Genomic DNA, 27,528 nt, shown 5'->3' with positions numbered 1-27,528 from the left:
CCCACTTCAGACGTCAATTGCCAAGTCCAGGTTGTCACCTGAGCTTCTGACCGATTGGCTGTAAATCTGAGGTTCCGACAACCCCCTCCTTGGGTTCGATTAACTTGCTAGAGCAGCTCACAGAGCTCGGAAAACCAGTGCGCTCACTAGATTATTGGTTTATTGTAAAGGGTATGACTCGGGAACAGTCAGAGGGAAGAGGCGTAGGACGAGGTGTGGGAAGGTTCCCGGAGACTTCACGCCCTCCCTGAGTGCCATCCTCACTGAATCTCCATGTGCTCACCCCCCGGAAGCTCTCTGAACCCTGTCCTTTTGGGTTTTTATGGAGACTTCGTTACGTAGGCACGACGGATTAAATCATGGGTCACTGGTGACTGATTCAACATCCAGCCCCTCTTCCCTCCTGGGGTGAGCGGCTGGGGGTGAAGGGGAAAGTGAAGGTCCCAGCCCTGCAGTCACAGGGTTGGTACCCCTGGTGGCTAGCCCCGGCCTTAGGTTCCCCTGGGACTTCCTCAAAGTCCCCTCATGCACATAAGCTCAGGTGTGCTAGAAGGGGTTTGCTATGGATGTCTGCAGACATCTTTTTCACTCTTATCATTTAGGAAATTGCACGGGTTTTACGAGTTCTGGCCAGAAACAGGAACAAAGACCAAACTAAGTCACAACGTCACATGTGGTGAAGGCAGGGCGATAGTCACGACACGGCTCCGTGGCTGTGGTGTGTATGGTGGGGGGACTGACCTGGATGGCCCTGCGAGGTTTGCTGCTTCAACTCTGCATTTTAATACCCACCCCCCAGCTTTCTGCATCAAAAAGAACAGGAAACAAAACGGACTAATCAGGCCAAGGAATGAAACCGACGCCTTAATAACACTGGAGGGGCCCCAGCTCCACAGGTGGGGAGAGGCGCTGGCCACGGATGGGATTATCTAACGGGGTTCTAACCACCACTTTATCAAACTGTCGCTCAGATTGCGCTGCAATCTTCCTTCAAAGGGAAGGAGATGATGCTAGTTGGTGGCCTTGATCATTGAAAAACAGATTTGTAAAACGAGTCCTTCAGTCCTTCAGGAAAAGCAACCTCGTCGTGGCTGCTGGGAGCAGGTGACCCTAAGGGAAGGGACACAGAACTGCCCCCCCAGCACCTCAGGCTCAGTCTCAGCACCTCTGACTTTTCACCAAGATCATGGTCAGCGTGGACAAGCCATCATTCTCCATTCAACATCTTAGCCATAATCGGGAAGAAGTGTGAACATGCAGACCAAAGGAAGGTGTCAGAGGTCAAAGGCCATGACCCAAGTCTCCATCCCATCTCCTTCCACGCACCAGAACAGTCACTGGACAGTAACCGGAGAGAGAGGACCCAATGCAAGCAGGCCCGTCCACCCTGGAGGACGCAACTGCCCTTCTGACTTTTCTGTTCTGTGTATTACTTATCTCATTACTGAAAAGGCAAAATCTTGACCTTAGGCACCCAGTGCAGAGCCGGTCCCAGGCTCCAGGAACAAGCCCATCAGACTTGATTCGCGAGATCCCGGGACAGGCAGGGGCTAAAGCCGAGAGCTTCCTCACCGGCAGGAGCGTCTCCACTTACCCTCACCAGCTGCTGTGGGAAGGGCCCGCGGGAGTTTTCCGGCACGTTGATGGGCGGGATGACCCAGTCCCGTTTCTGCCGCCTCAGCCCATTGGAGCTCTGATGCTGTGGCCACGGCAACAGTGTGTCATTTGGCGGCTGGACAGGGTCCAGGGGTGCACTCTTCTTTCCTTTCTGCAGCGTTATTTGGAAGGGAGAGAAGAGGAAAAGAAGCCTGGTTAGGTGTTGCAGAGGAAAAGGCATCTGTTAGAATTTGTACTATCCTAGATCCAGGGAAAGATTGGATGGTGTTGGGAAAAGTGGGGACGTGTTAGGGAAAAAAATCTAGCAAGACCCTCATCTCTACAAAGAAATGGAGTACAGATTAAATGGGGGTTAAGAAACCATAAACAAAGAAGAAAATATAGCTGACTCTTTAACCAGTACATCAGGGCTTTTTAAGCCCAAAACAATGGAAAAAAATTACAGAGGAAAATATTCATACATTTTAACTTAAAACCCTTGTTTATGAAAACATACCCTAAAAGCAATTGATGAATTTACAACAAATCTGACAAAGAGCTAAGAGCCTGACTATATAAAGAGTTCCTACAAATCAATAAGAAAAAATTGGAACTTTATTATAACAGGAAAAAGACACAAATAGATAATTAACAGCAAAGTAAATACAAAGGATCGATAAACTCATGAAAAACGTCCAGTCATCAAACAATGCAAATTAAAGCAATATATCCTCCTCACCCATCAAACTGACAAGAGTAAACAAAATGAATCCTCCCCCCTGAGGAGCGTGTCGTGAGTGAGTCAGCAGAGGGTGATGGTTGAGGTTGTGGGATTTGGCGTTAAACTGGTGTCTTATGTTTACCTGCATCCAAAGATTCATGTGACACGGGGCAAGTGCCCTTAATCTCTCTCAGCTCCAGCTACTTCTTTTATAAAACGGGCTTGGTAATAACAGCACTGAATTCAGAGGGTTGCTATGGAAATTAGACTGATAAGAGCCCATGCCTGGCGGGAACCAGCGGGACTGAATGTCGGCTGCTCTGAAGTCAATGGGGCTCCTCACTGCTGGGAGCAGCATTCTGCCACCAACTACCAGAAGCCTCAAAAATGGTCCTCGCTTTTGACCCCGTAACTCCACAGCCGGAAGTCTGTCCCAGCGGAACCGCATGTGGACAAACCCGCCAAATAAAGATGTTCATTGTGGCTGTCTTTATAATAACATTATGTATATGTGAAATGGTAAAAATACCAGGAAAAAATTCTGGAAGTCTGATGGTGGTAAATAATATTTAAATGCATTACACTACGTTCATATCTTGGGATACTACGTGTCATTAGGAGTTACTCTTTGTAAGTCAGAAAGAGAAAAATAAATACCGTATGCTACACATCTATATGGAATCTAAAAAAAAAAAAATGGTTCTGATGAACCTAGTGGCAGGGCAGGAATAAAGATGAAGACATAGAGAACGGACTTGAGGACACGGGGCAGGGGAAGGGGAAGCTGGGGCGAAGCGAGAGTAGCGTCAACACATATACACTACCAAATGTAAAATAGCTAGTGGGAAGCAGCCGCATAGCAGAAGAGCAGCTCGGTGCTTTGCGACGGCCTAGAGAGGTGGGATAGGGAAGGTGGGAGGGAGGCTCAAGAGGGAGGGGATATGGGGATATATGTATGCATACGGCTGATTCACTTTGTTGTACAGCGGAAACTAACACAGCATTGTGAAGCAATTACGCTCCATAAAGATGTATTAAGAAAACAAAGAAGTTACTCTTTGAAGATATGAAGAAATTCCATACACTGATAGGAAGTGGAGAAATGGCACCAAAGTATACAGGCAGCATAAGTCCCCATGTTTTTTAAAAGGATAGAGAAAAGATTGGAAGGAAATACATAGAAATGTAAACTCTGGTTTTCTCTGGTCACCAGTGAGTTTTTATTTTAATTTACTCCCTTTATCTTTCTGTATTTCTGAATGTTATAATGTACATGAAATTGTATAATTAGAAGAGCTAACAGGACTCACGTATACACAAGACATCTACACCTATATCGCCTCCATGTTTATTTTCAAGGTGCCCCGTGTGGCTGCCTCTGCACCGTTCTCATGGTTGATGTTCATTTCACTCCGAGTCTCAGAGCCAGGAGCATATGAGAGCTCATGTGGCAGAGACAGACCTCGGACCAGGACAGCCCGAGCCAGAGAGGACAGAGCTGGCTGGAGGCCCTAGGCGGCAGCCCCTCTCCAATCACGGCGGGGTCCCCACCCTCCAGCTGAGCTCCCACCCAGTGAGAACCTGTTGGTCTTGCCATTGCCCGTTGAACCTTCCCCACTCCCTTTTGCAAAAAAGCTGCATAGAAATAAGTTAGACACACGTAGACAAAACTAATTAAAAAAACCAAAAAAACATATCAGTCCTGAACGCCAAAACTCGATGCTACATCAATGGAAAAATCCATCTGGACAAGCCACACTCCAAAGAGACCCCCCCCTCTGGGACTTTCCCCACCAGGAGTCCAGCTGTCTTTCGTGTTGAGCTCCTGCACTTAAGAGTCTGCAGCAATTAAAAACCAAAAGGCTTCCCTAGGTCACTTCCCACCCTTCATCAGAAGGATCCACGCGAGGTGTGTGCATCCCCAGTGGCCTTGATTTCTACGGAAACATGACATTCTCTCAACATCCATTCAAGTCAAACTAACAGATGCTGCCTTGTGACCAACCCTGCATCTCTCACGACGACAGGGGTGGGGTCATCTCTAGACTCCTTGATGAGCATTACAGAACAGTGTTCAGGATGGTCCTGGCCACACCCCGCCCCCTTGCAGCCAGGATGCAGACAACTGCTCTCCACGCGTCAGGGGCAGCCAACGCCTTGTGCGCACTGAGCGTTCTGAACCGTCTCTGCCTGCATCTTCCCTACTGCCAAGGCTACAGGAAGGTCATCCCCCTCTACCAGGGAGGCGACCGGGCGGCTCAGAGAGGCCAAGCAACTTCTGAAGGCCACACAGCTCTTTAGGCAGAGGCAGGATCTGTGTGCCCCCCTCACTTCTGGGGTTTCTTCATGGGGCCCCATCCCCTCTACGGGTCCTCATGTCAGTGTGCAGTGGGCTGGGCAGACATGGACATTCCCATCGGAGAGGCCCAAGGACGTCAGTGAGAAACCTCGGACCAGCAGAGGCATTTCTGAGTTCCCGCGGCGTCAGCTTCCAGGTTAGACATGCCAAGTGTGAGATTCCCACCTGGACTCCCCACCTCTGCGCTGACGCCTGCCGTGTGTGCTCAGTGAGCCCTCCAGGGGACTGCCACGCTCCACAGACGCATGACCTTGCGGGGGCTCCCGGCCTCACAGGAAACGAGGGTCACCCGGCACAGGCACTTGCCTCAGCAGAGGGGACCCGCTTGGTGTTTGCTCTGAGCACGTCTGCGTGCGTGTGTGGGGTGCTGGGGCAGAGGTCCCGGCCACAAGCACGGCCTCTGGGAGGTGGAGCCTGGCCGTCCCGGCTCCCGCCACGTCTCCCACGTGCGGCACAGAGAATGCAGGTCTGCCTCGCCCGCTGATGCTTGGGCACCTGCAGAAGCTCACCCGAGCCTCTGAATTTGAGACTCGGAATTTTCAAGGTTTTCATCGAGCCGTTCTCCTTTTAAAAACCTGCTTTGTCTTCATTTGCTCAGGCTGAGCTTGCGTGGCGTTAATCTCCCTAGTGTTGTTTAAATAAATCGCACATATTTGCTACTATTTTAAAGCTGTGAGACAAGCGTAATAACAAAATCTGGCGAAGATCAATGCCAGACCTGCAGTAGCTTCAGCTGGGAAGACACACCCACTTCTCTGGGGGAGGAACGCCGATGACGACAACGACCCGTCACCTGACGAGGCGAGCACGCGCCTCGGGACCGCGCGGACCTCGGGCCGTTCAGAGTGCGGCGCGCAAAGCCCGACGCGGAATCATACTAACGGTAAATCATGTTTCTGGCCGCTCTCGAAGGTGTTTCCGCACAGACGAGAGCTGCCGATTTCCCCACTGCGCCCGGTCACCCGTGTTTCTGAGCCAACGATGGCAGGTGCTGGGTGATAACGTGAATGCGGCCTCTCTGCTCCTGATACACATGTGCACGTTCACCTACATAGGCACACGCACGTATGTACAGGGCAGGCACATATAGACACACGTGCACACACACATATGTGCACGTGCCTCTGTGCTTATGTATCATATACACATGCATGTGTGTACATATGTGTGTGTTTTGTTTGTTTCTCTCTCTGTGCATGTAATGCGTCACAATTTTCTCAAAACCAACAGCCCGGCCCTGACAGGCTGTTCCTTACAGACAATTCAGCCCAAGTCAGAGGTCTTGTAACTGGTGGGGGTCGGAGAAGGTCCTGACCCCTGCGCTGGCCTTGGAGCCAGCCAAGCTGTTCCCTGCAGGTTTGCAGGATGGCGAGCGCGGAGGAAATCACCTCGTCCTCTGATGGGACTCTCAGCCCAGCCCACCCCAGGGAGTAGCTGGTGCTCGACAAGCAGCCGCCGAGCGGGGGACAGTGTGCAGCGGGGGTGGCGGCCCCTGGGGACCCCTTGGAGCCCTGACCCCAGGAAGGGGTGGCAGACGGGCTTTTACAGGGGCATCTTGAGGGGCCAGGACCGCTCAGGACACGCGTCTGGCCTGTTCCACCCTTCCTCTGCCCCTTTTGGGAAAGGCCTTTCCCAAAAGGGGCAGAGGAAGGGTAGGGGCCATGGCTCCCAGGTACAGACCACGCAGAGGCCAGGCGCTCATTTGTGAGGCCCTAAATCCGTCTGCTTCTTAATCAGCTCTTATTTACAAAGCATTTCTCATTTCAGATGGCCTCTCCCACTGAGCCTTCATCAATCGGGCTTAGCATCGGATTCGTTCTGCTGACGATGCTCTGAAATGGTGACTTAGTAGGGGAGGAGCCTCCCCAGGCTGGGGTCCTAGCGCTGGGCCTGGGACCCGGGATGAGTCTTATCCTGCCTCTGGGCCTCCGTTTCCCGCCCCGGAGCTGGACAAGCTCTGCGCTTCGGGGGCAGCTGGGGCGTGGGCAGGAGGCTGAGGTACTTTCTGGAGCGTAGCTTCTTCACGTCACAACCTGGGGGGGTTCCGTGGTCTCGCTCCTGAGCGATACAGGTGAGCTACGGAGTCACTGCCCCAACGGACTCGCACTTTGCAAAGACAAAACGCCATCCCGTGCCTGTGTGGCTGCTTGGGCTGGTCCCCCTCGAGGGGTGTGTACACCCGCTCTGTCTGTAGCACGTGGGGGTCTGGGGAGGCCAGGACGGGGGTCTAAGATCCTTCTAGGTCACCTCGTCTCTGGGCTCGGCGTTTCTCTCTCGGCAGGTTTTCAGGACCAGTCTCAGGCATAGGCATCCTCTCTCCAGGGACAAAGTGACAAAAGCCCCATGCTCAGGAACACAGTTCAGTGAGCTCAAGAGAAAAGGGGAGGAATGGAGACAAGGACCGTCTTCCATTCTCACGGGAAGGCCGAGGCCCCGGATTCACAGGCAAAGCTGCACGACTGCCATCCTCCCGCAAAGTCATCATTTTCCACCTTGTCCTGGCACCAGCCCAAACCTGGAGCCCAGCAGTGACCCGCACACCCGCCTTCCCGAGGTGGCTTTTGTTTTTCATCTCCTCACCGGGCACATTATCTTATTTTCTTAAGCTCCCAGCAGCCCTGTGCCTGCCCGGGGCCTGCTCTCCTTGTAAGGAGGGTCGCTGTGTGTCTGATTATGAGAGTGATCAAGTGTGGCTTCTAGGTGAGGTCGTCAGGGACTCCCCGACATTAGGAAGAAGCTGGGTCACTTCCTTTCCATCATCATTCACAGGTGAAAGATGAATAATGTAAAACCGACCTGGGGCAGGTTTTAAATGATCGCCTCTTTTTTTTTTTCTTTTTTTCAAAAAGGAAAAAAAAAGAGAGAGGAAAGTGCCAGGGGAGGACGACAGTCATATGCACCTCCTCCAATCTACATGCAGGAAGTTATAATCTGTCATCTTTTTCTATCACCCAACCACTCGCCTGGTAGGAACACAGACTTATGAAGAGCCAAGTATAAGCAAATAGGTGACTCACGAAACACTCAGAAGCGGCACTGAGCAGGGAACATAAACAATGCAGACTCTGTCTTCAAGGCAGCAAGTCCCTTCCCAGCCATCACGGTTTGAGGAGGGTGACAGCTGCTTAGCAGCGAGTAAGCGATACGTACTGCTCACCCCTCCTGGTGACGGGAGTGTAGGTGACGGGCCCCACTGCGAGACAGGCAGGGACCTGGGACCCGGGACCCTCTGCTGCAGGGCTTGCACCTGGACAGACGTCTCCTTGAGCAACAGATACAAAGAGACTATAAGGGACTGAAAAGAACTGCACCCACGGCGCAGTTGGGGCAAAGTCTAAACAAGATACAAAGAGTCCAAAAACCCAACTGCCACTTCTGAAGAGCCGGGAGCAAAAGCATGGTCCTGCGCATGCGCCCTGCACTCACCACCACCAAAGCCACCCCTCTGGCCCGAGCCCTGGACACACCCCTATCCTCACCCCATACACGGAACCCCACGGATGCCCGGCCGCTTCTGCAAAGTGCGACGAGCTCCACTGTTCTCCAGAGAAGATGGCCCAGCGGAAGCCACTGCCCTCAAGAGGTGACGTGGATATGAAAACGGCTTCAAAATTCCCAGATCCCGGTGCATTTCTAAGGAGCGCCTGGCAGCCCTGACCTTCGAAGATGGGGTCACAGATGACAGCCTGACCCCCCATGGGCCCTCCCACACAGCTGTTGGGTCCCGTGCCGCCCTGCCTCAGCACCGTAAACTCCCCCCACTTTTGAGAAAATAGCATGAACACAAGTCCACCCGATTCAACAAAAGCTAAATTTATGGGGACATTTTCAAGTTAGTTCCCCGTGGGATGTGCCAACCAGGCGAGCTGACCGCCAGTGTCCACGAGGACACTTCTTGATCAAGGGGCTTGGGGTCAGCTTTCCGGCCCTCCCCGCGATGGAATCATGGGCTTTCATTACCCAGGGCAGTGCCTTCTCGGGAAGGTGCCCTGTGTGATCTTCTTTCCCTGACTGGCAGTGCGTGGACCCTGAATGCGGAGGCAGGGGATGGGCAGGCTGGAGGGAATTGTGTTTTTTAACTTCCCTGCTCTTCCCTGCTCTCTGGTCTCCAGACTGGGCCATGTGCCGAGGAGCAGTGCATCCAGCCCCTCTCTGGGCAGTGGGTGCGCAGCTGAGGGACGGGGGTCTGGGACCTGCACCTGCACTGAGCTTCCCGCGAGATGCAGGCAGGGGAGGCCCTCAGGATGGAGCCCTGATGAGGCCGGGGCTGCTTTTCTTTCGCCACGAAGGTCAACCAGCCCGCGTGTCTCACCGCACGAAGCATCACCGGGGCATCCACCCGGGACCCCTTTCCTTTCAACCAGTGTCCAGCGTCCAGCCCTGTAGGCTCCTGCACCTTCTTCCATGCAGAGTGACCAAGACCCACTCACAGAGTCTCACCTGACCCTCTCGGTGGCCCCGATGTTGGGGAAGGAGGTGGCTCGTCCCAGCCACGGAAACACGACCAATGTAGGGCCTGGGGCCCCCGGGTTACGAATTTCATGGGTCTGTACTCAAAATGGAACACTTGGGGAATGCCACGTCTGCATTGTAGACTAACACTGCTTATGCTGGAACAAGGGTAGACGAGACTCATTCCCCAAATGTCAGTGTTGTTTACGACCCTCTCCCCTGTCTCTGATTCCCCAGCCTTCCTGTTTTCATTGCTTCCTTAGAGCTTTGGGTTAAACATGCTTCAATAAGGGAAATAGCATCCTTCCACTCCTCAACTCTCCCAAATGTCAAACCCAGTACTGATTTTCATTGAGGATAATTAGATTTCATAAAAAAAAAAAAAGAGGCACCAAAATCTATACAGATAGTCCATTTCTCTACCTTCGCTTCCCTTTCAATATACATTTGAAAAATGGTACTTTTTGTTTGCCTGCAAGCATGTATATTTAAAACATTTAACTAGGGTTCTGTCTGCAGCCTTCTGCCTGGTTTCCATGGTAGCTAAGGACCGACAGGATAAAACGGTATTTAACAAACACAAAATAAAACAACAGAAAGCTATCTCTGTTCTGTAACAAACAGAGCATGGGAGCCATTCTAAACAAACATTTGCATGAGTTTGGTTCTGAAAAGGCACTTAGTGGATTTTTTTTTTTTACATCCACGACACTATAGGGAAGACAAATGCCGTATCTATGCCCCGTAAAGCACTACGGTATTTCTTACTTGCGATCTCTTCTAAGAAGGGGAGATTGTTTTGAAAATTCCCGTAAAAATCATATGAAGAAAGTTTTCCTGAATGAAATAGCATGATTATTTCTTGTGCATCTATATTTGGAAGGACAGTCTTAAGCAAACACTCCTGTACACGCTGCTTGCTGTGTGCGGGGCAGGGGGCAGGGACGGACGCCCCCTCCCGCCTGCTCACTCACGCCCATGACAGCCCAGGAAGGCAGGGGCTGGCGCTGTGCTCACACACCTGGGCAGAGGTCCGGGGACTGGCCCAGGCTCATGGGGCTGGGTTCCGAACTCAGGCCACTCCCTCGGCCCCTCCCTGCTCCGCGGCTTGGACGGGGGCGCCCTGACATGGAGGGTAGATGCTGCCTGTGCTTTGCGACCCTGGTGCCCAGTGCCCCCGTGTCCTAGGCAGATGGGCCAGGGACTCAGGGTGGGAGCAGCCCTGGGGGAACAGCTGAGACGCGGTTCTTTAGGCAACTCGCATCCATCACCATCATCCCGAGGGAAGGCTTCACGTACTTCAGTAGTGTCAAAACCACACTTCTTTTAACAGACGCTCAGAGCACACCCCTTGCCCTCGTCAGCCTTGTGTCCGCCCAGAAATGAAGACACAAGACAATGCGCCCATCCGTGCAGCCCAGGGAGCAGGCAGGATGCAGGTGTAATGGATGGGAGCACAGGGGAGGACATGTCTGCTTTACGGGCCACGGTAAGGAAGTTGGGGGGATGCCCGAATGTTCAGACAAGTCTGCCCCACCGTGTGTGTGTGTGTGGTGTGTGTGTGGTATGTGTGTGTGTGTGTGTGTGTGTGTGTCACCTCCACGAGCCCGGACAGGCTGCTCGGCCATCCTCGCCCCTGCCCCCCGCACGGCAAGGACCCCCAGCGCCCGAGCAGTTCCGCCTGCCCCCCACTCCTCCCGCTGACACAAGCCAAGCTGTCTCCAAGCATCTCCTGCGAGTACCCTGGCTGGTAACTGGCTCTGGAGAATCCAGAAAATTATGTTTTGCTAGGAACAAAGTAAATGAAATTACTCTGTAGTTTACAGAAAAAAAATACAATCACAGTAAAAAAAAAAAAAAATTAAACTAGCAAGTTAGGCCAGAATGTATGACTTTTTCCTGGAGTTGTTCTCAGTGGGACCGAGTGGCATCACTCATATTGGTGTCAATTAGTGAGAAAAATGGTCAGTTTTGTTGGTGTGGGTGATCCTGGAAGGCTTTGGTCAGGAGGAAGGTTAGCGTGTGACAGGCAGTGAGGGAGGGTCTCTCTCCTCTCCTTTTTGTACTCACATCACAGCGCTTGCTTTGCTGCAGGAGAGCACTGCTGGGGGCGGGACAGGTCCTGCAGAAGTGACGCGACATCACCCCCATAGGGACATGGGGGCAAAGTGGTGGATCTGGTGGGGTGGGCATGGCCTCGTGCCCTCTGAGGCTTTTGTTTTGTTTCAGGAAAAGGAGAAGCTGAGAGAGGGGAGATTCTAGGATCCAGGCAGGGGTACTGGGTGGCGGGACCTCCCCGGGCAGGGAGGGGACGGTGGCCAGAGCACAGTGGTGAGGGGTGATGGACCCCACGGGGTGGGAGACGGAGCTGGGTTGGCCCCTGGGGGCCTCCACCCCACTTAGCAAACCAGCCCTGCAGAGACAAGCAGGAAGCAGGCTGAGCGCTGTGCTGGCCGACCCGGGGCTGCAGCAGAAGGAGCCACCCTCCCGCCCTGCTTTCAGCCCTCCCTGGGGTCCTGACACACCCTAAAATAGACTCAGACGCCTGACCAAGGGCCGCCTGGCCAGGGACCTGCCTGGCCACCTCCCCCCGCTTGCGATGCTCCCTCTGTGGGAATGATGGCTTCTCTCATCTCAGGTCTCGACTCAGATGTCACCCTCCTGACCCCCAGGACACAGCGCAGCCTCTACCCTCTCCCGGCCCAGCTCCCCGCCAGCCACCCCACCTTAGTCCAGCCCGTGGCTGCTGCTCAGTGGTCAGGCCTGTCGCCGCCCTCGTGGGACCATTCCCGGTGATGCCGTTTGCATCTTAGAACATTACAAAGCGTCCGGCGGGGACATGCAAACCGTCTTCACTCACCCAGTGACCAAGGGAGCCACTTGGGATCTTTCTGACTCACGGGGCTCAGAGTCCTTCGAGCATGCCTGCCGCTCACTTGCCCCCTCGGGCTCTCGCTCCTTGGCCCACAGGAACGAGAGAGGGCAGGATCGTGCGGTCCATTCCTCTCCCCTGGCCTGCGTGTCCGAGGCTTCCCTGCCTGGCAGTGGCCCCTCTTTCTCGTGCCCTTTGCTCCCCCCAGCCGTGGGAGTCAGTGAGCCACCCGTCATCTTCATTCCCTCGTCCCCCTCAAATCTCCGTGAGACGGTGCCCAGGCAGCAACCCCCCCGCCCCCCTGCCCCCTGGGACAGGCCAGGGAAAGTGACCAATGACCGTGATGCTTTTCTCCCTGGGCTGTGGGACCCTGGGCACCTTTCCTCTGCAAAATGAAAGGTTGACCCCGACACTCGCTCAAGGCCGTCTGCAGCCTGAAACACAGCCCGAGCTGGACCTCCTCCACCTGCGGACCCCAGGGCGGCTCTCCACAACTGCTGAAAACGCACCTTCCAGCAATTAGAAATCACTCATGCCTTCATGCTGGCAGAGTTAAACGCTGCAGTCTTCTGGGGAGCTCTGCGTATCCGCTGAGATCTACTACTGATCGCCCGTCGCTGGGGCGGGCCGCCAGGCTGTGGTCACGACCACAGACTCTGGACAGGGACCAGCCTCCTTCCCGGCAGTTGTACGGTCTCTGCCGTGGAGAAGGAAACGCCTGTTTCTCCCGCCGTCCCCCAGGCAGTCAAGCCCGCGCCTGAAGCAGGCCCGCGTCGGCGGCACCGTCTGAACTTGCAGGAGCGAGGAGGTCATCATCACACACTAACACAGCTGCCATCCTCCGGGGCAAAAGAGGCACGTGGACGGCTGTCCGCAAGCTCGCTGACCACACTGTTGTCTGTTTTCTGGGAGTTGCTGTTTCTCAGTCACATTGAGGCCGTCTTTTGGAAAAGCATAAAGGACCGTCTTGCTACTTTCTGAAGGTGTGCACTCTGTCACTCAGCTCCACCTAATGACCTTCAGGTGCCTTCCCAAGGTGACGCCTGGCGTGGAAAGCCCCACGCGCCCCCTTTGGTTAAAACTCCGAGTTGGCAGTGTAGGGTTCAGGTGCGGGCACTAGCCCTCTGGCGCTCACGGAAAGCGGGTGATGCTGGGATGCAGGGTCGCTCGTGGGCCAGGCTTTCCTTAGGGGCTGCACCTCCAGGGGGTTGCAGGAATTGCTTCTCAACCAGGCCCTCTCCATTCCATTGTCTTGTAACCCACCTGGGCGTCCATGATACCAAGATGGGCTCTGCCCACTCGCAGGGGGCAGACCGTGGGGATGGGGGTGATGGACCCCAGGGGCTTAAAGAATCGGGGTCTTGGCAAGGCTTGTCCTTGCCGGTCCTGGAGACCCAAGCAGAGGCGAGGAGAGGACTTGAGGCATCAGGAACACTGGGTTGGATGCCCGGCTCCGGACTCACATCCCACCTTTGGGAGGCTGCCTTGGGTCTGTCGGCACAGCCCCAGGGTTGGGCGTCCACCTCAGCTGGAAGGCACTGGCCACACCCCTGGTGACTGAGTGTCCTGGTGTCACCGAATCAAAGCACCACAGACTGGGGTGCTTCCACAATGGACGTTCATGTCTCAGTTCTGGAGGCCACAGGCCAAGACGCAGGCGTGGCAGGGCTGTCCCTCCCGAGGGCCAAGCAGATCTGTCCCAGCCCCTCTCCTAGATTCTGGTGGCTGCCAGCAATCTTCCGGGTTCCTTGGCTTGTAGAAGCATCACCTCGATCCCTGTCTTCACCTGCACACGAACTTCTGTCCGTGAGCGTGTCTGTGTCCGAATTCCCCTCTTAATAAGTTCACTTGTCATGTTGGATTAGGGTCCGTCTGCCCTAGGGACCTCACCTGAACTAACCACATCTGAAAACCCAGTCCCATTCTGAGGTTCTGTGGGTTTGGACTTCAACACAGGAACTCTGGGGGGCAAAGTTCAGCCCATCCACCCGTGGAGGCCAAGACCCCAAGGAAAGAAGGCGCTTCAGCATCTGAGCCTGGTCCGGCTGCTGGGTAACGCTCAGCTGAGTTTATCTTTCATAGATGCTGACATACTCTAAGACCCAATATTAGTTTCATAAACAACAGTTTCTTTCTTGCAAACTATACCCACAGGTCCCATTGACAATTCCAAGCGCTACCGCAGCCAGTCAGATGACAATGGTGCGAGGAACTTTATCTTCAGTATTTACTGTTGGGCTGGAATATTGCTCTGATTCCTCGGGGGCGATTCAGCACTCCCGTGGGAAATACGTGACTTAATTAAATTTTCTAATTGAATTGCTATCAGCTTTCCTGCAAGACTGCACACAAAAAAGTTCTTCCAGATTCCAGCCCTGCTTGTATTACCCACAAAAAGACCGCCTTTAAATTGTTGCTAAGAAAGGAAAGGAAAAGGGGAGAAGTTGCCAAATTTTTATGGTTCACCTCACTGGAAAGCTGTCAGTTTTGCTGGCTCCACAGTCGCTGGAATAACGGACAAGGGAGACTGCGCTTGACGGGACCTCGACACGGGAAAGACGGAATTTATGGAACCGGGAAATTAGGGGGTCCCCTCGCGCCCTCCTCCAGGGATTTGCTTCAAGGCTCCTTTTGGTAAGAGCTTCTCGGGACTTTTAACACTGCAAATGGCTCCTTTGAAGGAGGTCCCTGTGTTTCTAGAAACTTCTGCTAACAGAGCTCCCGCTGGCGACGTTCTCGTTGAACACCCCACCTTTCCAAACCCAGCCAGGAAGCCCTCTGCATGCATTAAAACATGTTTGAAAATTGTGAATTATAAACAACATGCAGGAAAGTGCTTGAAACGTCAGTGAACAGACACACTAGTGATCACAGAATGAACACCTGCCCCCAGGACCCCCTCACGTCCCTCAGGCCCCCACCAGGGCCACCTCCTCTCGCCTCCCACAGCGGTCCCCTGCGCGGCCGCACACGCAGTCTGAGCTGTCCACGTCTGGACTCACAGTCTGCACTTTCCTGCCCGGGTGCCCGCCCTCTTTCCCTCGATATGTGTCTGTGAGATTTACCCATCCTGTTGCTTTGTTCATTTTTGCTGCTATACAGAAATTCACTGTAAGAATCCACCACCAGGTACTTATCCAACGTAATGAGGATGAGCGTTTGGGTTCTTTTCAGGTTTATCAAATTCTGGTGCAGAGCTGATGGTACGAATGTGTACACACTTCCGTTGGGCGTGTACCTAAAACCAGCAGCACAATAAAAAATACACATTTGGTCTTTGCCCTCTATTCCTGACACAGAGCTCTCAAAATCAATCTCTGCAGTGATGGGCTGACGGAAGTATTTTACCCAGAGCTCCTAGGCCCCTAGGAATTTCCTGGGCAAGAGAGCATCTTTTGTTCTAGTGAGGTGACTCTGGGTGGGCTCCTGGAGGGGGCTGGCCACCAGAAAGCCTAAAGCCATGATTAGAAGCTTGGAGCTCTCAGACCCACACCCCATCCTCTGGGGAGAGGGGAGGGGCTGGAGGTCGAGTTAATCGATCATGCCTACGTGATGAAACCTCCATAAAAATCCCTAAACTCTGGGGTGTGGAGAGCTTCGAGGTTGGTGAACACGTCCATGTGCCAGGAGGGTGGTGCACCCCATCGCCACAGGGATAGAAGCGCCTGCACTTGAGATCCTTCCAGACTTCGCCCTAAGTAACTCTTCATCTGATGCTCCTCTGGTTCCTTTATAATATCCTTCATGGTAAACCAGGAATAGTAAGTGAGCGTTGCCCCGAGTTCTGTGACCCATCGTAGCAAATTATTGAACTGAGGTGGGGGTCGTGGGAACCGAGCCGGGCGGAAGCGAGTAACCTGGAGACCCACCACTTGTAACTGACGCCCGAAGGGGCGTGGGCTTTTGGGACTGAACCCTGAGCATGCGGGGTCTGCGCTGACTCCGGGCTGCGAGTGTCAGAACTGAATTAAATTAGAGAACACCCAGTTGGTGTCCACGGAAAGTCAGAGAACTGGCTGGGGTGGAAAACCTACCCCTTTGGTGTCAGAAGTGTGAGAAGAGGAATGGTTTTCCTTTCAACCAGGCAAACGTATATTCAGCTTCCAATGAAAACGCCCGTTGTTGCTAGAGAGGCTGCACCATTACGCACGCCCACCAAGAGCACATGGTAACTCCAGCTTCTGCACATTCTCACCAATATTTGGTACTTCCAGTCTTTCTAAGGTTAGCCATCCTGGTGGATTTTCGGCTTTAGTCTGCATTGCCCTGCAGAGGCTGACAGGTCCTCACACTGATCCACACACGGGCTCTTGTCTTCGGTGGACAGCCTGTGTTCTTTTTCCTTCTATCATTAGGTTATCTGTCTTTCTGTAGAGATTTGAGGCTCTCTTTATATATTCTGGACGTGCCTCCTTTGTCAGACATTAAGGGTCACAAATATCCTCTCTCCAGCTCTGGCTTATCTTTTCACTTTCTTAAGTGTGTGCTCTAATGAGTACATTCTTATTTGTAACCAGGTCCAATCATCGACCTGCCCTGGATACCCCGTGCTTCATGGGTTGTGTATAAGGAAGCTTCCCCCCCACATCACTCCTATATTCTCTTCCATTTGTTTGGTTTGTCTTGAACACTCAGATTTACAGCCCACCCGGAATTGATCTTGGGTGTGGAGTGTGGTACAGGGTCACTTCGCATTTTCCCCTTAAGGGTACCCGACTGGCCCAGCATCACTTATTGAAGAGACAGTCCTTACCCACTGTTCTAAGCAGGGCTTAGCAGGCTTTTTGTTAAAGGGTCAGAGAGTTAAATATTTTAGGCTTTGTAGGCCAAGAAGCAAAGTCGAGGATATTAATACAGGCACTTATACAACCATTTAAAAATACAGAAACCATTCTTAGCTTTCAGGCCATCAAAAGGCAGGCGGCAGGTCAGACGCGACCTGTGGGCTGTAGCTTTCTGGCCTTTGCCATCTGGTGCCACTCAAATCAAGTGTCGGCACCGTGTGCATCTGACAAGGTTCATCCAGTCGTGTATGTGAAGTGGGTGAACTGTGGTGAATAAAAGTTAAACCTCCATGAAGACGATTTTTTAAAACATTAAGTATTTTTTCTGGGCTTGCTATTCTGTTCCATTTGTTTTGCTCTCAAACGACACCATTTAATTCCTGTAGTTCAGTGGTTCTCCGATGGGGCGGTTTTTGCCCCTGGGGAGCATTTGGCAATGACTGCAGACAGCTTTGGGTGCAAGCGGGGTTGCTGGGGCGCTGCTGGCCTCTAGCGGGTGGGGGCCGGGGATGCTGCTGAACACCCCGCAGTGCACAGGGCGGCCCACGTTGGGCCCCACGTGCCAGTAGTGGTGTGCTTTCCTTGTAGTCTTGATGTCTGAAACACCAGGTCCTCGTATCTTTGTGTGCTTCTAGGTTATTCTTGGCCCCTTGTATTTCTATTTAAAAATTTAAAGTCAGCTCTTAACCCTTCTATAGACAAGCAAAGAAAAAACATGCTGGGATTTTTGTTGGGATTGTGTTGAATCTATGGAAACCTTTGGGTAGAACTGACACCCTCACAACTTTGAGTCTCTTATGTTATGAGCAGGGCACATCCCTCTATTTTTAAAGATCTTTAATTGTTCTCAGTAATATGTAAGGGTCTTGAAAATTTTTTGTTAGGTTTATAATTTTTTTTTTTTTTTTTTTTTGCGGTACGCGGGCCTCTCACTGTTGTGGCCTCTCCCGTTGCGGAGCACAGGCTCCGGACGCGCAGGCTCAGTGGCCATGGCTCACGGGCCCAGCCGCTCCGCGGCATGTGGGATCTTCCCGGACCGGGATACGAACCCACGTCCCCTGCATCGGCAGGCGGACTCTCAACCACTGCGCCACCAGGGAAGCCCTAACTATAATTTTTAATGCTATTGTAATTGGTGTCTGGTTCAGATTTTATTTTCTAACTATTTACTCCTGGTCTGTAGAGGTGCAATTGCTTTTATATCCAGCGCCTTTGCTAAACTAACATCATTCATTAATTCCAGTTACTTATCTACAGATTATTTCGGATTTTCTACATTCACAATTATATAAGCTACACATTAACGCTAGTTCTATTTATTCCAGTTTCTTTTTCTTGCCTCACCTCACTGGCTTGAAGCTCTGGCGTGTAATGTAAGAGTGTCCTTGTCCTGTTTCTGATGTCAAGGAAGGCTTCGAATATTCCGACTGTAGACTGAATGTTTGCTGTGGACACCCTTTGTGAGATTAAGAATGGTCTCTTCTTTTCCTAACTTGTTGAATATTTTCATCCTGAATGAAGTTAAATTTAACAGCCAGTATTCAGGTGATCATGTGATGTCTACTCTATTCTGTGTTGACCTACTTGGGTTAACTTTTAAGTGTTAAACCAAATCTCGCATTCTTGGAACAGACGAATGTGGCCATTATACATCCCATGTAAACATGGCTGAATTTGAGTGTGTTAATATTTTGCTTCGGCTTTTTCCCATCTGTTTATGAGTGGACTGGCACGTGATGACCCTTTCTCTCACTGTTCTTTCAAGATTCGTGCTGGCTTTGGGCAAGGTTCTTGCTGGTTTCAGCATGGTGCCCATTTGGTTGGGGAAGTGACCCCTCTTGTAAGATGAGTTTTAACTCCTTACAGCTTGGTTACAACTTACCAGTGGAGCCATCCTGGTGTGGGTATTTTTTTGTGATAAAAATTTGAATTAAAATTTTGTTCATAATAATAAAACAGTTCAGATTTTCCTCTCATGTTAGTTTCGGTAAATTTTATATTCTAGAATGTTATCCATTTCACGTATATTTTCAAATATATTGGTATAAATTGTACATAATGCCCACAAATGACCTTTCTAATGTCTGTGCGATTGGTCGTGACGTCCCCTTTCCATTCCAGATAGAGGTTATTTGCAGGTTTTTTTTCTTCCTGAGTCTACAGTTCAGTAAAGAACCAACTTTTGTCTTTGTTGATTCTATTATTTTCTGTTTCATTATCTTCTCCTTTGTGTGGAAACACGTGTTTCATTTCCTGTTCTTTTTATAATTTCTTGAGATGAACGTTAACATCACTGATTTTCGGCTTCCTTTATCTTCTAACGCACGTATGTAAGGCTATGCGTTTCTATCTGGTGTGGCTTCAGCTACGTCCAGCTAGTTTTATTTCTCAGTTCAGAATATTCCCTCATTTCCACGTGATTTCTTTCCTACCCGAGGGTTAATAAGAAGGCACTTACTTAACCTCCAAATCTATGGGGATTTTTCAGTTCTTTTCTTTGTTATCGATTTCTAGCTTAATTGCTCTGAGGTAAGAGCACAAATATGTTTGATTCTAAACTTTGGAAGCGTGCTGAATTTTGCTTGAAGGCTCAGCCTATGGCTAAGTTTGGTAAATGTTCTGAGTACACTTGAAAAGAATCTGTATTAGCAGCGGTCGGTTTCTGTGTTTTACGTGCATCTCACTAAGGTCAGACTTCTTAACTCTGTGCTCTGAATCTTCTGTTTCCTTCCTGATATTTTGTCTGCTTGTTCTGTTACCTACTCAGAGATAGTTGTTAAAATTTACCATTGATTGTATACTTATTTATTTCTCCTTTTAGTTCTATCAATTTTTGCTCAAATATTTTGAAGTCATATTACAAGTGCACACAAATTTGATTCTTATAGTAACAGAGCCCTCGTCACCAACTTCCTTTTGATTAGTATTTGCATGGTATTTCCCTCCCTATGCTTTTACTTTCAACTTTCTCTATCCTTATACTTTTTTTTTCGACATCTTTATTGGAGTATAATTGCTTTACAATGGTGTGTTAGTTTCTGCTTTATAACAAAGTGAATCAGCTATACATAGACATATGTCCCCATATCCCCTCCCTCTTGCGTCTCCCTCCCTCCCACCCTCCCTATCCCACCCCTCTAGGTGGTCACAAAGCACAGAGCTGATCTCCCTGTGCTATGCGGCTGCTTCCCACTAGCTATCTGTTTTACATTTGGTAGTGTATATATGTCCATGTCACTCTCTCACTTTGTCCCAGCTTACCCTTCCCCCTCCCCATGTCCTCAAGTCCATTCTCTAGTAGGTCTGCGTCTTTATTCCCATCCTGTCCCTAGGTTCTTCATGACCATTTTTTTTTAAGATTCCACGTATGTGTTAGCATACGGTATTTGTTTTTTATCCTTATACTTTTTAGATGCATCTTTTGTAAGCTGCATATAGTTGGATTTTAAAAAATATAACCTGTCAATTTTCTTTTAATTATGAATGAATCTATTTTCAATTACTATAATTAATAATATATTTGTAAATCTACCATCCGAGTCAAAGACAAATATCTCATCTATTCTATCATTTCACTTTTCTTTCCTTGCATTTTTTTGGATTGATAGGTTTTCTTATTCTATTTTCTATCTATTATGTTAGAACTTAATCCTATGACTATTTTTTATTGTTTAAGAAGCATGTTTATTTGAAAATTCACATGGATTACCGGGGAAAATGACAAATTATGTTATGTAAGGGTGTTTTAAAAAATACTGCCTAAATATGAAGACTAAAAAGGTGACAATAAACAAGAAATACATCTAGAATGGAGGGAGAATTTAGCTGTCCCCTGCCCAGTGCTGTGTTACTAATACTAAATTATCCAGCTATAGCATAAGACCTTCATATACGGTAGTGTTAGAATTATATGAAAATTCCAAGAGAAATAAATATGTCTTTATAATAGATACATTTTTATCAATTTAGTGCTAGTTCAGACACTATGTAGACTTTAGGTAACTCCTGAAGTTAAGATTTACTTTTGGACCTAGACTATGGTCAATCGTGGTCAGTGTTTCACATGCACCTTAAAGTAAGGTATCCATCACTATGGCTCTTAATGATGTGTCTCATCCAAGTATAATATTAGTTTGATATTTCCATCGTCTTCCAGGACAACACAAGCATCCTAGATCCCTTTGACTCCATTTATCCTTTCTCAAAATCTAGGCCATTCTTGTCATGAATTTGAGTCATCTTCTTTACATCCCACAAAACATTATCCTGTAATTATACACTGGTATTTTCCCATCTACTTAATCTTCTCATTCTTGGTTTTCTACTTCAAATCATCTCATTTTTGCCTGAAGAACACAACTTGTGACAGATTCTTTCAGTTTTTATTTGTTTAAAAATGTCTTTATTCACCTTTGCTCTGTGAAGGACATTTTACTGAATAATAGAATTCTATTTTCTTTAGCACTTTAAAAAATATCATTTCATTGTCTTCTAACCTCCATAGTTCCTGTTGAGAAGTCAGTTTTACATCGAATTATTCCTCTTTCAAAGAAACTCTGTCTTTTCTGTTTGCTTCCAAGATTTTCTCCTTGACTTTTGCTTTCAACTATTTTATCTTAAAATGCCTATTGTGGACTGTGTCCTCCCAAAATTCTTTTGTTGAAACCCTATCTCCCAATGGCATGATATTAGGAGGTGAGGCCTTTCGGGGGCGATTAGGATTAAGGGAGGTCATCAGGATGGAGTCTCCATAACAGGATTAGTGTCCTTACAGGAGTTGTGAGTGAGCTGGCCTCCTGTCTTTGCTCTCTGCCATGTGAGGATATAAGTCTGAAGGCAGCAATCTGGAAGAGGGCCCTCATGGGAACTTGACCCTGTGCCACTCTGATTCAGACCTCCAGCCTCCGGAAGAGCGAGAAATGAATTTCTATTGTTTGTAAGCCCCCCAGTCCATGGTATTTTGTTATAGCCTATTGAATGGACTAAGAAAGTGCCTAAGTGCAGTTTTCTTTATATTTATCCTGTTTAGAGTTCACAGGGCTTTTTGAATCTATGCCTGGATGTCTGTTGCCAGTTTTGGAATATTTTCTGCCGATATTTTTTCATATATTACTTTTGCTCCATTTTATCTCTCCCCCTCATATTCCAAACATACTCATGTTAGAACTTCTTACCATTTTCCCAATACCTCTTACTCTTTCCTTTGTGTTTTCTCTCTGGATATCTCCTTACACTTTGGCCTGAATGTTTCTTCTGATGTTTTTTGCTTCATTAATCTTCTCTTCAACTGTGTCTAATCTGCAGATATATCTGTCCATTGAGCTCTTAATTTTGTTTGTTATATTTTTCAGTCCTAAACTGCCCAATTAATTCTTTTTTAATCTTCCAATCCTCTGTCAAAATCTTGCATTTAATGTGCTCAAAGACAGTGAGCACAATTATGATAAAGTCTGTGTCTGATAACTCTACTACCTGGAGCCCTGTGGGTCTTTGATTGTCATCTGCTCCTCCTCTCGATTTTTATTTACCTTGTTTTGTCCCTCCAGTCATTTTCAGTTGAGTGCTGGACATTGTATATAAAAGGAGATGTAATCTGAGGTCTGGTATATGATACCTTCCACTGGAGAAGAGTTACGTTTGCTTCTGGCCGGTGACCAAGGACACCAGCAATCTGGCATCACCTTAACCCATTTACACAGAGTGACATTATTCAAAGGTTGGCACTGGTCTCTGTAAGGGCACATCAACTGAGTGACCTGGTGTCCAACACAGACCCTCCTCCCTGTCCCCCCAGCACCACCCTGGTGAGGGCCCAGTGGCCATGATGAGCACGTGACGCAGAGGGCTGGGACCATGCCAACGACAGCAATAAGAGCAACTATGTTTTGCCTCTTTGGGGACAGGGCTCTTATAGAGCCTGCACCCTGCCTGACCTCACATAATCTCACATAATCCTCTCAACAACCCTTGGATAGGATGTAGGTAACACAGCTGTCCCATTTTCGAGAGCAGTAAACGTCAGGGAGGTTGTATGCTTGTCCTAGAACGTCAGCCAGTAAGCTGGAGAAGCCTCGATTCAAACTGACAATCCAGGGCAGCCAGGCTCCGTTACGATGCCGGGCTCAGCTGTCCCTAGAAAGTCGTTTTTTCACTCCTTTCCAGAACATCGGTTCTCCCATGCAGCAAAGAGGTTGCAGTCACATGATTCTGTTTCCCCACCTGTAAAGTGGGGACAGTGACAGCGCCCACTTCTGGAGATGTTGTGAGGATCAATATGGACGCACTTAGGGCAGGGTCTAGGTGGGGTCCTAGAAAGTCAGGGCAGGGCTCTTTGGATTTGAAGAAGGAGGAAGCAGGGAGCCATCAGCAACGAAGGGGACATGAAATAAACAGGGAAGGACTGGGTCAGGTGGGCTGCAGAGACTCTGCTCACCACCTACAGGGTCACGTTTCATGTGCTCAGGGTGTAACCCCACAAAGTCAGCCCCAAGGGTGCTCTGGGCCTGGGATGTGGAATCTGCAGATGGGGTGCTTCTCGGGCCTGCCTGCTGTGGGGTTGGAGGTTCCCGTGTCCTAAGGACTAACTGAAGTCACCCTTTTTGGGGGATTAGGGGATTAACTGCATCAGAAATTGCTTCATTACCATGCCTGACAAAAGGTGTCGTTATTTTTATCTTCTTTTTACTTTTTTAAAGTTGTTTTGCCGTGGACCATCCTCAAAGTCGTTACTGAACTTGTTACAGTATTGCTTCTGTATTATGTCTTGGTCTCTTGGCCGCGAGGCACGTGGGATCCTAGCTCCCCAACCAGGGATCAAACCCACACCCCCTGCATTGAAAGGCAAAGTCTCAACCACTGGACCGTCAGGGAAGTCCCTATATTTTTAATTAATACCTTTTGTCTGAGGCCATCCACGGGCGTTAGGGAGCCCTACTCCTTGCCCACAAGGCGCAGTTTTTGCATCACAGTCAGGGATGTAAGCCTTCCCACTGCTGCCCCTGGCCTGGCTGCCGACAGGGAGGGGCCCCTGCGTGGGCCACGCTGCCCTCTCACCAGGGTGTGATTTGTCATGGTCATTCGGGAAGGAATGGAAAACCACATCCATCTGTCTCAGCGTTTTCAACATCCCCAAGGTGAGGCTCACGATCTGGGGGGCGCCCGTTAGAAGCGTGTTTCAACACCTGGTTCAGCACACCCACGAGGGCACTCAGGACGTCCTTCCCGACGGGGTCAGCTCACCACCAAGATAAGGCTATCCACCGAGTCACCACTTTCCCTTTTCTCACCAAAACCACCTCTATGTTGTTTAACAAGACACATGAAACACAGCCCCTGTTTACCAAAGTGGGTTCCTCGGAACACCTGCCTTGTAAGATGTCCCATTTAGAAGGTTCCTTGGTCAAATAGGTTTGGGGAAACTTGCAGACTGTCTCCCACTGAGGTTCACTGAGCCCTTTAGTCCTGTGAGGTTCTGGGCAAATTTGCAGAAAGGGATCTGGTCAACTTGGTCTAACCCTCTACTTCCCTCGAACCCTTTTCCGAGGGAATACCCACAAATGCTGTCCCCGATGGCCTGTCCTGCTTTAACCAGTGTGTTTCTTTTGCTGGTGAACCCACACACATCATAACACTGATGACCCTGAGGCCTCCTGTTGACTGTAAGGGCGTCTCCCTCCCCATGGGTCCACCCTTCATGTAGGTGGACATGTGTAGCTGGACCCGTCATGCAGGTCAGCTGGGCAGCAACTTCTCTGCTGACCGGGGAGCCCTCACGCGGAGGCCAACGCAGCTGCCGAAACACGGGACGGGCAGAGGTAAGCAGACCTGGTCCCCCTCAGACACGGGTAACCTAATGTGGGGATTTCTGGGGGCTGAGGGGTCTGGTCCTGGATTTCTGGGGCCTGTGGTGTGGGGCTGAGAGGCCTTTCAGGACCAGGGGAAGTGAATTCACCCCTCCTGTCCGGTCAACAGGGCCACGCAACCGAGTCAGAGGTGAAGCTGGAGGGAGGGCTGCAGAGGCCGGTGACAGTGGCTGGTGTGTGTCTACGTGAAGGGTGCCATCCCTCCCCCTCCCTCTCCCTCCCCCTCCCCCCCCTCCCCATTTCCCTCTCTCTGAATCAGTCTCACGCCAGCTACTCTGGCCACCTCGCAAGGCCAGCCACATGGCCTCTGTCTTACTTCTTGTCCCTCTGGGTCTTGGGAGCCTCCGGGGCTGGTGGGCTACAAGCCTCAGGCAGGAGAGGCGCCCGGTGAGAAGCGGAGCTGTGGGGCCCTTGTCCGAAAAAGGGTGCTGACAGCTGTGCACTACACTCAGTGGGGGTGGAGCCTGTGGGCAGCCCTGTCTGGAAGGTGGGAGGTCAGGGGTCCCCCTCCCAGCCCACGCCGCCCACTCAAGTGTCAGCCTCTGCAGAGGTTCTGCTCGGTGACCTGAAGGAGGAAGGACCCCTACCCAGCCTCCCCGCCGCCCCGCATGTAGTCACACCTTACCTTGTGTCCGGAGCGCGTGGGTGAGGTCTGGGCCACCAGCAGCCGTACCACGGCGTCCCAGCGCTCGGCCGTCTGGCGGTCCCACGCGGTCACGGTGAAGGCCACCTGCTCGGAGGGGATCTGCAGCTCCCGGGTGGCGAAGACCGTCCCGTCAGCCCCGACTTTGAAGTCCATGCTGTCGGTCTCATAGTGTGTCCCCTTGGTCCCCAGGCAGCTGCTGAACTTGACTGCAAGAGGAGGGGGAGAAGGTCAGGGCGCTGGGGACCAGCCTGGCGGGCAGGCGCCCACTCACAGCTTATTTCCAGCAGCGGGTCCTTGGTCTCTAATGAGCTTCGAGAAAGTGGTGATTTAATTGACTTTTCGACCTTCAGGTACTGGGTTTTATCTCTACCCCGTAGGGAATTAGCTGAGGCCTTAGAAAAAGGAACATCGACCCAAAGCAATGAATGCATGTTCATTCTCTCTGAAACACAGCTGCTCTCATTTCTGCAAACGCGTCTCCCGGTCACTATCAACTTTGGGTTCCACCTGAGTCTGAGCCATGCGGGGGGAGGAGTTTCTTTACCCTCAACCAATTCCCTGGTCACCTTGGGGCAGCCGAGAGCTTTCTCGGTGACTTGGAAGCAGGCGTGGAAGGCGGATGGTCTACTGCCACTGCAGGGCAGGTACTTTGCTGTGCTTCCCAAACAGTAATTAGGCAGTGAATTGTCAGCCTCTCCCACTGACTCCATCACCTGGACTGTTTGTAAACCCCCTGCAGGAAAAGACATCTCGGAAGCCGCGCATTCACCGGCATCACATTAGTGCCTTTTTCACATGTGTGCTCTTGCAGCTGCCACCTAATGTGGTGAATTATGAGGCGCCAACAGCCAGTGTCACATTCTGTTGATACAAACGACGGATAAAGTTACCTGGTGTTTATAGAAGTGTGGGTATCTCAGCAATCACGGTGGGACGATTGGTTTTTTTAAGCAATTTCACTGTCATGAAATTACAGCTTACGTGATTTAATTACTATTTATTCGAGAAACTAAAAAGAGCTCCTCACTGTTAGGTTTGATAAGTGTTTGCCCCTGCGTTCACCTTTTATTGTTGGCTGCCTTGAAATAATAAATAACAGAACGTTCCCTTGTTTCAGCTCCTTTACTTCAGACTCTCCCCAGTCCCCAGCAATCCCCACGTGTGGGTTTAATATAAAAATGTTTTTAAATGTGAGGAAACCAGACATTTCCGTGTGTGTACAGACTCCAGAGCTCACAGACAGGGGTCCTCGGGTGGACGAGGGCAACCAAGGTGAGGAGTGGGCTGTGGCTCCAGGGAAATGCCCCCCTAGTGGGGGGATAATCACATTCTTTTTCAAGTGACAGGAAAATTCCAAACTGCCTTTGTAGTCCTGTCCTCCCTGTCGGTAAACAAATTAAAATCAGCAAAAAACGGAGTGGATCAATTATTTCTGATGCCCAACTGTCACTGACAAAGATAAAAATGACAGTTCTATGATTGCCGGGAGATTAGCACAAAGTACATGAATAAGTCCTTTGTGCTCTGAAAGAAAATTTCTGACAACATGAATGGGATTGGACAGTAGTGGGAGGGTTTGAGTTTCTTCAGGATTAAGTGATGGTGTAGTTGTATTTTTTTAAAAAATAGGCGCATAGCTTTGGTGGCATTTGAGGGAAATGTGGACATTGCTGTCAGAGAAAAAAATCACCCTCGTAGGAGCTGCCCCAACAGGAAGGTCGGAGTACCGTCCACAGGAGCCTGGGACCTTGCAGGGGACAGATGTCCTCAGTGGACGGGAGCCCTCAGGACATTAAAGGTGGCACCACCAGACGTGACCTATGATGATAAAGTTGGGCCTCTCCTCGCAGCTGCTCTTAACATCTTTCAAGCCTGGGTCTGACTCGGGCCCTCCACGCGAGGAGGCATGGGGGCTTTGGGACAACGTGGAACCCAGCCTCCAGCTTCAGTGTGACTGAGGCTTGGCTGATCGGCTCAACCCAACAGGTTGGTTTCACCATCACGTCTGAGACTCCGAGCCCTCGTCAGTGAGGAAGCAGGAGCTGGAAGGTGCCTGTGGGGAGATGGGGGCCGTTCCGAGTGCCCGCGGTGCTGGGGTGCCAGCTTTCCAGAAGGAAGGGAATTCAGAACAGTGCCTTCCTGTGCGCGCCTGGGCTGTGTCTCTCTTTCAGAGGGAAAGATCAGGAAGGTTTGTTCTTCTGAGACACCAGGGGCGTTCATGGCACTTTAGCTCTGA

The 27,528-nt window shown here is 50.5% G+C and overlaps 1 protein-coding gene across 1 annotated transcript in view; it reads right to left on the bottom strand.

The window, feature by feature from the left end:
• CDH4 (cadherin 4) overlaps positions 1 to 25,793 on the bottom strand; it is a 162,793-nt gene extending 137,000 nt beyond the window's left edge. The window contains exons 1-2 of the mRNA XM_022597401.3: positions 25,272 to 25,793; positions 1,595 to 1,768 (exon numbers count right to left, since the gene is read on the bottom strand). Of these exons, the coding sequence (XP_022453109.2) occupies positions 1,595 to 1,768; positions 25,272 to 25,445 (348 nt within the window). The 5' untranslated portion in view covers positions 25,446 to 25,793. The remainder of the gene's footprint in view (positions 1 to 1,594; positions 1,769 to 25,271) is intronic.
• Positions 25,794 to 27,528: the final 1,735 nt, after the last annotated feature.

Source organism: Delphinapterus leucas, chromosome 15 (genome assembly GCF_059928025.1).
Source record: "Delphinapterus leucas isolate spDelLeu-1000000601 "Yukka" chromosome 15, BTC_Dleu_Yukka2, whole genome shotgun sequence".
NCBI classification, from domain to species: domain Eukaryota; kingdom Metazoa; phylum Chordata; class Mammalia; order Artiodactyla; family Monodontidae; genus Delphinapterus; species Delphinapterus leucas.
This window is presented reverse-complemented; position numbering and strand designations above follow the sequence as displayed.